Source organism: Carcharodon carcharias, chromosome 14 (assembly GCF_017639515.1).
Source record: "Carcharodon carcharias isolate sCarCar2 chromosome 14, sCarCar2.pri, whole genome shotgun sequence".
Lineage (NCBI taxonomy): Eukaryota > Metazoa > Chordata > Chondrichthyes > Lamniformes > Lamnidae > Carcharodon > Carcharodon carcharias.
The window spans coordinates 32,988,348-33,001,402 of NC_054480.1; the positions used below are offsets into that span (position 1 = coordinate 32,988,348).

General features: G+C 40.2%; 1 protein-coding gene across 2 annotated transcripts in view; it reads right to left on the reverse strand.

Moving 5' to 3' along the window:
- Positions 1–6,210: 6,210 nt before the first annotated feature.
- The window catches only part of hck (HCK proto-oncogene, Src family tyrosine kinase), a 111,793-nt gene continuing 104,948 nt past the window's right edge, over positions 6,211–13,055 (reverse strand). For both annotated transcript variants that reach the window (XM_041204074.1, XM_041204075.1), the window contains 3 exons: positions 12,286–12,439; positions 8,409–8,540; positions 6,211–7,694 (listed from right to left, as the gene is read on the reverse strand). In XM_041204074.1, coding sequence (XP_041060008.1) covers positions 7,492–7,694; positions 8,409–8,540; positions 12,286–12,439 — 489 coding nt within the window. In that variant the 3' untranslated portion in view covers positions 6,211–7,491. The remainder of the gene's footprint in view (positions 7,695–8,408; positions 8,541–12,285; positions 12,440–13,055) is intronic.

The window sequence follows — 13,055 nt, forward strand, 5'->3', positions numbered from 1 at the left end:
TGATGTATCATTGATACTGGTCAAGTCGTGTGTTAGACTCTCAAGTGAGAGGTTGGAATCATGCCTAGGAGCTACGTGCCTACTGTGTAGCCTGTTTATATGTAGTACTATTAAACAACTGTTCAGCAGATATCAGAATATGTCTACAGTCTGTCCAAATCCCACACCTCGCCCTGAATTTTACCTTTGGCGGGCCCACGCGATCAGCTTGCTCGGGTACAGACAACCGACCACGATTTGTTCCCGACCGCGATTTAATGCTGGCTGGCCAATTAACAGCCAGCTAACGTGAAATGCATACTGAAAAGCTCAGCACTGCCAGGGCGGGAGCAGGAAGAGGGCGAGAGATGACGTTTCCGTGGATGCGGGTGGGCGCTGTGAGAAAGCTCCCTGAAGGCAGGCAGCTGCAGACCTGAAAAAGCCAAAATAAAGGTTTTAAAAGCTTCAAAAAAATGTCCATCCATCACAATCAATTAACTGAAAAGATAAAGCTGATAAAAGTGCTGTCCACAGATATTTATTTTTATTTTATTTCATAACGGTAATTTCATCCCGCCTTTGGATGAAGTTTGATGAAAAATGCAACAGCTTTTTGGCTGATTCACCTGTCCACCAACTGTAAGGTTGGACGGGCTATGAAAAATTGGAGACAATTGTGCCGTTAATGGGCTTAATTGCCCTCTTAATTGCTGGCGGGCATACTTTCGACTTAAGCGCGCACCTGCCGAGTGAAATATTGCGCGAGTGCATGATGACATCGGGACACTCACCCGACGTCTTCTCGCGCAATTTTACACCCGATCACGCGGCCACCCGCAGGACTTAAAATTCTGCCCCTATAGTCCAACCTCAAAAGATGGTAGCAACAGTGGGATATCAATGTAAAAAACACAGCAGGGTTATTGGAGGAACCACAGAGTGAAGAAACCTTTGAAGCAGCTCGAATAAAATTCAATGGAGGAAGGAGGCACATTGGAGAGAGGTAGTAATGACTGCAGTCCCTGCCCTTGCCCTGCCTGTTTGACTGCCTCAGGGATCCGCTGAGGCCAGTAGTGGGAGTTATGGAAACACCATTTTCTCTGGTACCGAGCAGCATCCAGTCTTCACAAAAAGAGCCAAAGCTTCAAGTTAGTTCCTTTCTTTATGCAGTCGTTCCTGCAGCAGATGACGTTCTCTTAAGGCAGGGTGTGCAGTAGTCCACCATAGATTTTAATTCTATTATTAGAGCCTTTGATATTTATTTTAGCCCAAAGGATAATTTACAATTGAACAAGTATGTTTTAACCAGCGCTTCAATGACTTGGGGAATGGATAGAATTATTTCGAATTGACTGATATCACCTGGTTCACTCACCGTTCCTTCACTGTTGCTGGGTCAAAATCTTGGAATTCCCTCCCTAACAGCACTGTGGGTGTAGCTGCACTATATGGATTGCAGCGGTTCAAGAAGGCAGCTCAATACAGCTTTCTCAAGGGCATTTAGGGATGAGCTCTAAATGCAGGCCTAGCCAACAACGCCCACATCCATTGATTGAATAGAAAAATAACATGGGGTGCAGAAAGATGAGCTAATCTGTGATCACATTGTTGTGGGCATCCGGGATTGAAAATCCTCTGACCTTTTGCAGACCAAAAATGATCTTATTTTGGACCAAAGAGTCCAGCATTGGAGCAGGCTGAGCTTAGAGCATTTAATTGGACTATAATTAGGGGTGACTCAGAGGCTTCAGATGACTGTAGATTGGGTAGGCTCATGGGCAGTAATCCCACCCACCAGAAAATCTGCCAAACCAAGAGAAAAGGCAGGAAACTCCACACCAGCAGCCATTTTGAGATGCTTGCATTGTGGAGCAAAAATGTAGCATAGACTCCAACTGACCAGCAGGGGGAGCAAAATGCTTCCAGTGTGGCAAAACTGGACATTTCAAGCATTTCTGCAAATCCAATAATTTTAATCAAAGTCACAGACCAGCAACTATTTATGAAACACATTCCTCCTGAGAAATGTAAAGTCCAGAAAAAGACAATCCTAGAGAGTTACTAGGGGAAGCAATAGTCTTAATCAAGACTGCTGGTCAGCTATGGTCCAAGTTCAAAGCTTCAATACTACTTTTAAAATTTGGGCTGGGCCACCGAATTGCCTGCAGGTGGGTCCACCACAATGGGGCCAGAAAATACCAGTCCTAGGCCGGGATTTTCCAGCCCCATCGTGGGCGGGAGCTGCCACGGGCAAGGCGGCACCCCAGCTAGAAGTCCATGGACCTGCAGCGGGACTGGAAGATCCCAGTGGTAGGCAGTCTTGGAAAATCCCACCCATAGTTTCATGCTATTGTTAAAACATGGGATAGCATTCTTCTGGGGAGGGGGTAGGTAAGGGATATGGCCAGAGTGCAAGGGACACAAACCCCCATTGTCCTTCCCCTCCCACTTTCCTATCTGTTTACCCAATCTCCTTTTCCCCCTCTCCTTTCCATTTTCCTCATCCTTTAGGCTTCGAGTCCTCTGCCAATGTTTCCTTTCCCCCTACAGGGACCTGTTCTGAGATTGGGTCTTTCCATCTTGCACTCTAGGCATGGGACTTGGTTCTTAAATAGGCTATAGACATACACTGGTACCTGCTTAACACTTACTTATTAGTGCCAAATCTAAACAGGTATAAAGGCTTAACAGATGGAATATGCTAATATAGGACATCAATGATGGTATACCAATGACACTAGTCAGTCATGCATTAGACTCGAAAGGTTGGAATCATGCCTAGCTGCTATGTGCCTATTCTGTAACCTGTTTAGATGTAGTACGAATAAGCAAGAGTTAAGCAGATACCAGGGTATGTCTATAGTCTGTCTAAGAACCAAGTCTCAAGCCTAGAGTCCAAGACAGAAAAACCCAATCCCAGAACAGGTGCCTGTATGGGGAAAGGAAACATTGGCAGGGGATAGGAAGCCTAAAGGATGAGGAAAATGGAAAGGTGGGGGCGGTGCGGGGGGGTATAAAAGGAGATTGGGTAAAGAGATAGGGAAGATGGGACGGGAAGGACAATGGGAAAATGGCATGGGGCAAAGAGAAACAGAATAAGCAAATGGGGAGTTGTGCTTCCTTGAACTCTGGACATATGCCTTACCACAGTCCGAAACCTGGCTGAATCTGTTCCCAGGCCACTGCCCATACTTACTGTCGAGAAGAGAGCAGAGAGCCAAATTCTGAGGGGGAAGCAGTTCACAAGAGTGAGACACACACAATACAAAAGAGCGCTTCAAAAAAGGCCAAAGGTCATGGCGTGACGACCTGAAAGAGATATCCACACCACTCAAACATTTAAATGACCACAGTTATTCTGAGTTGTTGCATGATTTTAATTTCTTGTTTAGAACCATTGAAAGTCATTTGTTTGAGAATGTTGTGCAGGTTTAATGGCCTGAATTTTTCACTGGGTGTGCGCGATCGGCAGGCCCCAGACCACGATTTCACGCTGGCTGACCAATTAACAGCCGGCCAGCGCGAAACATGTGCTGAAAAGCTCAGCGCTGCCGGGGTGAGGGTGGGAAGAGGGCGGACGATGACAACACCATGGGTGTCGGTGAGCGCTGCGAGAGCGCCCCGATGGCAGCCAGCTGCCTCAGGGAGCTGCAGACCTGCAAACAATAAAGCATAAAAAAGTGGGGGAAAATTGTCTGTGCAGCACCTGAAAGCATACCTCATAAAAATGCTGTCCCCAGATGTTTATTTTTATTTTATTTCCTAACAGAGATTTCATTCCGCCCTTGGATGAGGTTTCATGAAAATCGTAAAGGACGCCCAGCCCATCCACCAACCATAAAGTTGGACAGGGCACGAAAAATCGCATTCAATTGCGCTGTTGTCAGCAGGTGGGATTTCCACTGCCGCACGTGGTTGCCAAACGAAATATCGCTTGAATGCACGTTGACGTTAGGACACTCATCCGATGTCAACTCACGCGAATTTACGCCTGATCAGGTCATGCGTGTGCCCACCCACAGGACATACAATTCTGTCCATTCTCTGGTAATAGACTTTTTGTGCGTAATTGTAAAGCCTTGATAACCAGCTTAAATAGGATATGCTATCATCGCAAAAAAGCTTCAAATATTTACCATGGCCAGGACTTTCCAAACGTCGGGTGGGTTTGGCAGGATGCGTATGAAAGAGCACTTCAATTTCCGAGGCACTGAGCTGCCTCAGGTAGATTAAAGCGCTTTGTGAAAAAAAAATAAAAATTTTATGAAACATGAGAAGGGACATGTTTTTATTTTTCAAAAAAAGTTTATTTAATTTGTAAAAGCTTTAGGAAACCTCATCCTGCTTGCGGATGAGGTTTCCTAAAAATCACGAAGGCTGCTTGACTGTTAGGTTGGACGGGCAGCGTAAAAATCTGGTTAATGGCCTTAGTAGGCCTATCAATTACCTGCAGGCACGCAGCCAAATCCGGTGTGCGGCTGCCGAACGTAATATTGCGCGATTTCACAAAGCACGCCCGATGTCATTGCGTGTCATTTAACATTCCGGCATGTTGGGCGCAAACCAAATGGAAAATTCTGTCCTATGTAATTCATTGGCGATGTAAATCACTGGGAGGTGTGGTGGGGGGGGGGGGGGGCGGTTGGAGAAGGACCAAAAAAAGCTTCTTACAAAGAAGTTATCAGTTTAAAGAGCAGAATTAGAAAGTGCTTTTTTTTTCCTGAAAGTGATGCAACTTTTGCTAACTTTTTCTCCCCTTGCTCTGCCGAAGCATTTGGTTCCTGTTGGAGAAGTTTTCAATCTAAAGATATTGATCATTCTCTCATACTGCTGTTTGAGAGGATCTAAATAGAGGCCGCTGGTAGAATATGCAATCGTGGGGTTATGAAACCTTTCTCCTATCCTATCCTCTACTGAAGCCCACACACTTTCGGGCAGGGGTTAGAATATCACTAGACAATAATCAGGAACAGAAATTCTACAATTTTCCCCACTCAGCCCAAGGTCAATTGTGTTGTTCATCACCTTGACTGAAATCAGGTTACGAAGCAAAACTCAGGAATTGAAGCTGAAGTCGAATACTCTTCATGGTCGTTTTAAACTCTGCTTTTTCCCCCCACAGAGATGGGAGTGGATGAAAAGTTTGATTGATTAAGTGCTGCAGTAAAAAGTGGCATATTTCCCCACTGGGTTATATTAATTTTAGGCATGGTTGTGCAAAATCAAATCATGGATTAGAGTGTAAAATTTGCATAGAATTCAAGGTTACAGCACTGAAGTGCACGTCGTATTTTTCAGATTTACCAATTTCTTCTGCAGCTTGAAACATTGGAGCTGAAAAGAGCTATGGATTTCCTCGGAACTGGTAGTTCAAAATTCTGAATGTGAGAATCATTTTAAAAAAAATTCAGAGTGTAGAAAATTGTAGCAAACATTTATTTCAAAATCCAGAATGATTTTCAGATGATTCATCTGCTTGAAATTTTTTGGAACCATATAGACCAGATCAAGGCACAATCTCACGTACCCTTGCTATATTCTGATGGCCCAAAGATTGGAGCAGCCAAGAATCTGTATCGTCACTGAGTATTGTAGCTTTGAGCAGTGTCCTGGGGGCAATGAGAGTGTCTTGCACGTTCTATCCAAAAGGAAGGCATTTCTGATTCAATTTTTGGCATAATTTTAAAGTGGGCAGGGACTAATTAATTATTTAGATGTCTAAATGAAGTCAAATGATCATACCCAAATTCAATCGAGTGAACTTAAGAAAAACAAGGACATAAACTACATTCTGACGGATATTTCTAAAAAGCTTTAAGGAAAACAAATCTTCAAATGAGAACACTATAATGCTCAGAGTGGGGCTGAGAAATGAAGACCTGCTCAGTACACTGGAAAGATGATCTGATGATATGCTACTCTCAGTGGGGAGCACATCTAAGGAAATTGTGAACATGCAGCCTGGTGATTCCAAGGTGTTCTCCATATGATCTGTTGGGATTGCTAGACTGTGCTTATTGTGCAAATAAATGAGGGCAACTTAACAGTATATATTGGTTACTTTGTCACAAACCACAAATGTTGGGAAAAATTGCCAATGAGATTTACTCCGAAAATTCTTCTCAGTATAAATGAATTTATAAAGATCAAATGTACTGAGTTACATTTGTAAGTTTTAGCTAGTTGAATCACTGTCAATTGTAAAGATTTGATAAATTTCAGAGCTAGCAATTTTAAGATTAAGGCACTTTATTTCACACCTCAAGCATGAATACAAATATACAATATCAATGGCTACATTTTTGTAATCATAGCACTTTTTTAAATTCTGAAATTATTTCAAGCCATGTGAGAAATAGTGATGCATAGTTCAAAAATCTACAAGCTCCAGTCCATTACTAAACAAAGTTCTGATACACTTTGGTCTAAATGTTGCTACAAATGAAACTTATTGGATCAAGCGTACTCATTGTTATAAATTATTTCCAAACATTTATTAAATCACACACCTGATAAAAAGAACTTTAAAAATATTCCGAAGCTAAAAGGGATCAATTAAATTCACAATTTAGTTTTGATTTCATGGACTAGAATTAATTCTAAGGTTTTGGCTCAGTAGCTCTCTCTTGCTTCCTCCTCAAGCTGCTCGTTACCAAATTACCCAGGAAAGTGAATCTTGGAGAAATTACATGATGAAGCGGTAATATGAATATGTGCAGTATTTCTGCCATGACCCAAGTCAACTTGGACTCAATCTCAACCACAATTGCACCTTCAAAAACAGTATAAAGATTGAGAGGATACAATTTCTCCACAATCCTGGTTCTCAGGGTAACCTATTAATATTGTGAAGTACAACACAAGACAGACTAGCAAGGATTCTATTAGCTAATATGAAATAGGATACTCAGCCTTTTTATTGATGATAGTCATCTTAAAAACATTTAGTCTTTGAAAATATTATGAATAACTTGCTCTTTCTTCCCCTCTTTGTAGACACTGGCACCAAGTGTATCAAGTTCTTTGAAACACTGTACAAATAGATTAAGTTCTTCCCTATAACTACTTCAACTTTATAGACTATGTACGTATTGGGAATTCTCTTATAGTAACCCATATGAGACTGTGACAATTCAACTGACCTATTTACAAAACATGTAAACATGACATTGCTGTAAAAGAGGCTGTAATTGCAAGGTTCTGTTTTGAGTGCTACCTTCAGTATAAAAATAGTGCACAATAAAAGATAAAACTGTGATGTCAATGAAAATACATTACCAATATTACTTTAAACATTGCTTCAGAAAAAAATAAACCCTATAATTCAGCCATCTAATGAACATTAAAAAAATTTTGTGCAGAAAGATTGCTCATATTTTCAAGAATATTGAAAATTATTCTTCGTGGAAAAGGTGCAAAAATGCAAGTGCACACCTTAAACAGTTAATCTAAAATGGTGGTTTGAGTTTTTTTTTTGCATTTTTCCATCATCTGTACATGTTTGACAACTTGTTATGGTTGCTGCTGGTACTGGCTCTCTGTTGCTGTGTAAAAGTCTTCTAGCACACTTTGCAAATATTCAAAAGTTGGACGCTCTTCCGCTTTATTCTTCCAGCACTTCATCATGATGTCATAGAGCTCCGTTGGACATACTTCCGGACGTGGCATCCGATATCCATGTTCTAGTGAACGTATCACATCTGGGTTTGACATTCCTTAGATCAAAAACGTAATGGTAATTTATTTATTTATTTTTTTTACAAAACACTGACACATTCCACTCTCACTCAAATTTCTACCACATCCTGGTTTACTATCAATGTAAAGTTGGATTTATGAAGATCTTTTAAAGAGTTGAAATAATTTATTAAATATTTGTTATTAATAGTAAATGAGTGATTGGCATGACATGATCTGACTGACAGCTGTAGTGCAAGTCAACTATTAGATGTGCAACAGTGCATTCATCCTATATATTTAATCAAGGTGATGAAGTTTTGGCACGCATCAATACTAAACTTAGGAATGTAAACTGGGAACTCTAAAATGAAGTGGGCCGGAAATTTTTCACACGCCCCTCACACCGGTGGGATCTTCTGGTTCCGCTGATGTGAATGGAGATTTCAATGGCTTGCCAGCCACGCTGCAGGGTAACCCACCGCCGGGGAGCTGGAAAATTCCGGCCATGGAGTCAGATTCTCTCTCCGGGGGTTTCACTCTTTGTCACTGTTTCAAGTGCGGTCCTGACTTCGGATTCAGACTGCTCTTTTATGGTAACTGCAGCGCCAACATGAAGTGAGCCCACTTCATACCAACCCTACAGCTGTTTGAGTACCTTCTTCAGTAAATAATGTTAAGTGTGAAGAGTAGCAAGATTCATACGAAAGCACTGCAGTCCCGCTTGAAAAACTTGACTGTTCTTTACAGACCTGGGTAAGGAGTCCGGCCATATGTAATGGTTTCCATGAGAAGAATTCCAAAGGACCACACATCAGACTTGATTGTAAATGACCCAAAGTTGATGGCTTCTGGCGCTGTCCACTTAATAGGGAATTTAGCACCTTAGAAAGTAATGGAAAATGGAAATTACAAAATCTGAATTAAACTCAACAGCCAGAGAATCCAAGAAAAACTCAGCAGGTCTGGCAGCATCTGTGGAAAGGAACACAGTTAATGTTGAGTCTGAAGGGCCATTCGGACTCGAAACATTAACTGTGCTCCTCTCCACTGATGCTGCCAGACCTGCTGAATTTTTCCAGGTATTTTTGTTTTTGTTTTGGATTTCCAGCATCCGCAGTTTTTTGCTTTTAGCCAGAGAATCCTGATTGCTGCAAACTGGGAATGTTGAGATCACCACCTGATTCACCAATCTGTACTAGCTTGTGAGACCACCACCTGCAAACAAATTAAATGAAAACAAGGAAAATGCAAAACAGAGTACTTTAGCAAAAAGTAAACAAAGTAATTATTATGCAGATAAAAGGTAACCACACATAAAAGGTAACAGAAAACAGTTTCACACTAGAAGCTTGCAGCTAAGCCCAGGGGGCTAGTAAAAGGATTTAAACACAGATGAATGGTGAAGCAAAGAGAGTTATTCCAAAAGCGTGAAATCCTGCTGCTTAAATCATATGCTAACTGAAATCATTTGTCATCTGCTTTCAACATGGGCAAACAGATACTGATCTTGGGAAAAATAAACCAAGGACACAGAATACATTTTGGAACTGGCAGCTGGAAATTACTGTTGACACGATTAATGGTCAAACACAAGTGAAATGAAAGGATTTTCATTAAGAATGAACACACAGCAGAAACACTATGGATAGGAGCAAAGATTAATAAAGAAAACAAAACGTTTGTGTGGGTTATCTACAGATTTCTTGACGGTAGTTATGTGGCCAATGTATAAATACGGAGATCCAGGAAGTGTGTAGCAGGAAGAGACAGCTTAAAATGGGAGATTTTAATTTCCACAGACTGGGAAAAGCAGAACAGCTCAAGTAGTAAACATACTTCGAGAATGTACGGAGGAGAGTTTTCTGGAACTATTTCTTTTAGGAGGGATAGGATCATATAAGATTTAGCAGTTTGTAATGAACCAGAGAGTTAGCTAACAATCTGACAGGAGGGGAACATCTGTAAAACGATGACCATAATATGACTGAATTTGATATTAGATTTGAGAGGGGAGTCACAAACCAAGGTTTTAACTAAGGCAAACTTTGAAGGGATGAGAACTATGTAAGGATTTCAAGGGATATGTGGATAGTGCTGCAAGGTGTAATTCCAGTAGATGATCACTCAACCTTATTGAATAATGGAGCAGGCCTCAAGGGCCGAATGACCTCATATGCCTTGCATCTCTCACATTCTCATGCTAGCCATAGTAAGGTGCAATGCAACCCTAAAAAAGGTAAAAGCTCCACCTGTACAAGGAAGCAACTCTGATCAATTAATGAGGTAAGAGACAGTAATAATTGAAAATAAAAGGCTTACACATGTCAGGAAAAGTGGAATCCAGTAGGCTGGGAGAGCTATAAAAAGCAACAAAGCAAAAAAAGAATATGGACAAACCATGCAATGGATAACAAAATTAAGGGTGAAACATTTTATAAATATATTATATGTTCCTTCAACAGCACCTTCCAAACGCACGACCCCCACCTAGAAGGTGCAGGGTAGCACATGCATGGGAAAACTACCACCTGCAAGTTCCCCTCCAAATCACACCATCCTGATTTGGAAATATAGTCACTTTTTCTCCCACTGTCGCTGGGTCAAAATCCCAGAACTCCCTCCCCAACAGTATTGTGGGTGTACCCTGCATCACATGAACTGAAGTTCAATAAGGCAGCTAACCACCAGCTTCTCAAAGGCAATAAATACTAGCTCTGCCAGTGGTACTCAGACCTGTGAACGAATAAAAAAAGAGCATGATAAGGGGAATGCGGCCCATTAAAGACAGATTCAGGTGAGACCATGTCATGAAGAGATATTGTGTATAAAGTTATTGGAAATTATTTTTAAATTGGACTTGAAGTAGGGCCTGTGTCACTGTGTCTGTCTGTGTAGGGCATAACTGGATTAAAGCCTGCTAGTCTGGGTGCATTGATGTATAGTAGTTCGTGATGTTAATTAGACAAACGTAAGTTAAAAGGTAAAGTGCAATTTACATTTGTTGAATAAACGATTCAAAAGAATGGATAAAATCTTGCACCTAGCTGGGAGACACCAAGCAAGCAATGTGTTTATATTACTAATAAAATTGGTGGAATGAAAGGATTGTTAGGAGAAAATTAAAATACCTAGTAATACAATGGAAAATTTACATTCAAAGGGAAAGCTGGGTATAAACAAAAGAGTTTGAGAGAGAGAGAGAGAGAGAGAGAGAGAGAGAGAGAGAGAGTGAGTGTTAGAGGCATGTAAGGTCTAACCAGCCTATAAGCCCTACAACTGTGCCTGAAAAAGAACCAAAGTGAAAAGGAACCTCATTTTGAATTTGTAAGGTCAAATGTGCTTTGCTTGGTGTTTATTTCAAGCCTATGAGTTATTGTTGCCTTGGTGAAGATTTACCTGGGGAGTGATTAATTTGGGGATTTGTTTAAAAGTTATTATGGTAGTAATTTGTAAACATGTGTATGTGTTTAAATTGTTGTTAAATTAATAAAATGTTTAATATAGTTTCATACAAAAAACCTCTTGAGACTTGGTGGTCTTATTACTGAATTCAGATCTGCATCTCAAAAATAGCAATTGGAAATATAGGTTACGACAGTTATTCAAGTTTCCCTCTGAGATTTAAATAACTCAGCCTTTACCAACTGTTTCGTCATAACAGACTATAATGGATGGTGAGAAATGTTAAGCTTGTTAAATGAATGTTTTGTTCTGATGAAAGGCCATTGACCAGAAACCTTTCCTTTATCTCTCTCTCCACAGATGCTGCATGATCTGCTGAATATTTTCAGCATTTGTTATTAATCTCAGATTTACAGTATCTGCATTAATTTAGTTTTGCACTTTGGATTTATTTTCAGAGTAATGGAAGACAGCGCAAAGGAAACTAAAATCATTAAGATGAGGAACTTATTAGATTCAATACAAATTTTTAAAAACATACTGGAGAAAACAAAGGCTTACAATAGACAATCTCCAGGATCTGGATAAATGATAAAAGGGATCAAACAGGGTAAATAGTGAAATTATTTTCTCTTATTGGAGAATCCTGTACAAGGGGGGAGCCACACCATTGAGAAACAAAATCACAAGCACATATTCCACACAACAGGATCTCTCAAGGACTGAGTTAGTTCAATCGCAAATCCGGGCCTTTTTTTGTAAAATCTTCAGATAAAGACATCTTAAAAAACAGTTACTGGTATTAGCAATGATTTAGATCTAAACAGGCCAACAGCCACATGATTCTTGCACTCTTGGTCCACTCAGAATGAGGGGGACAACCACCCCCCACAGCTCTCCAACCTCCCACCAAAAAACTGATATAATGCCAGGGACTCCTTGTGCCAACTTAAGAAAAATGTGTCAGCTGCTCAAAAGAAAAAACACTTGCTACCATTGTAGAAAATGCTTAATTAGTCAAAACAAGAAAATAAAATACAATTGAAAATCAACAAATGGAAATGCAGGATTTGAAACATATGGTTATAGCGCACAGTATGCCCAGCAGGGCCAGAATTATTAGCTCCTGGGACCTTGTTGCAGTTGCCAGTTTGCAAGCACATGTTTTAACACATTGCAAGAGCACAGCCTAAAATATATAATATTTTAAATATTTTAACGCACCTTCTCTGGCTGTATATTCATTGTCTTCAATTATTCTGGCTAAGCCAAAGTCGGCGATCTTGCAAACCAACGTGTGAGACACTAAGATATTAGCAGCCCTCAAATCTCTGTGTATATAGTTCTTTGATTCAATATAAGCCATTCCTTCAGCAATCTTTAATACAAAAAGTTATTAGACATTATATTTGATTGTTGAACATAAACGGTATAGATAGACATATTTTCCAGAAATAAAAATTTACTATTAATAAGGCCAGAAATTACGCTAGACTGCAACACTAATTGGTTGTATAAAATCCTCTGAACATTACTTCAAAGTTCCAAGATTTTTAAATCTTGGAAAAATGAGTCATTCAGCTGCTAGGACCACTATCATTTTTAGCTTAGCCATCTTCTTTTGAAGGCAGGGTTCTTGTTAGATAGCAATTCCATATTCATAAACAGGAAATAAGCAAATTGCCAAAGTGGTCACTCATCATATATGAGAGCCTGTCGGCTGTCTATTCATTACTTATGGCAAGGATTTAGCTCATGTCTAATAATTTCTGTAATATTAGGGTGTTCAGGGCTGAAAAGATTAAAGTGTGGGACTGGAGAAACAGTACTGCTCACGTGATGATGTAAGAAAGAGTCACATGCTTAAGTGTCTAGTAGGAGAAAGCTTGTGGCTTAGACCAAGGAATACCTTGTACATCTGTAAATAGTTATGTTCATACAATAAACCAGCTATTGTTCAGACTTATCCAACTTCACAACTGTCCCTTAACCAG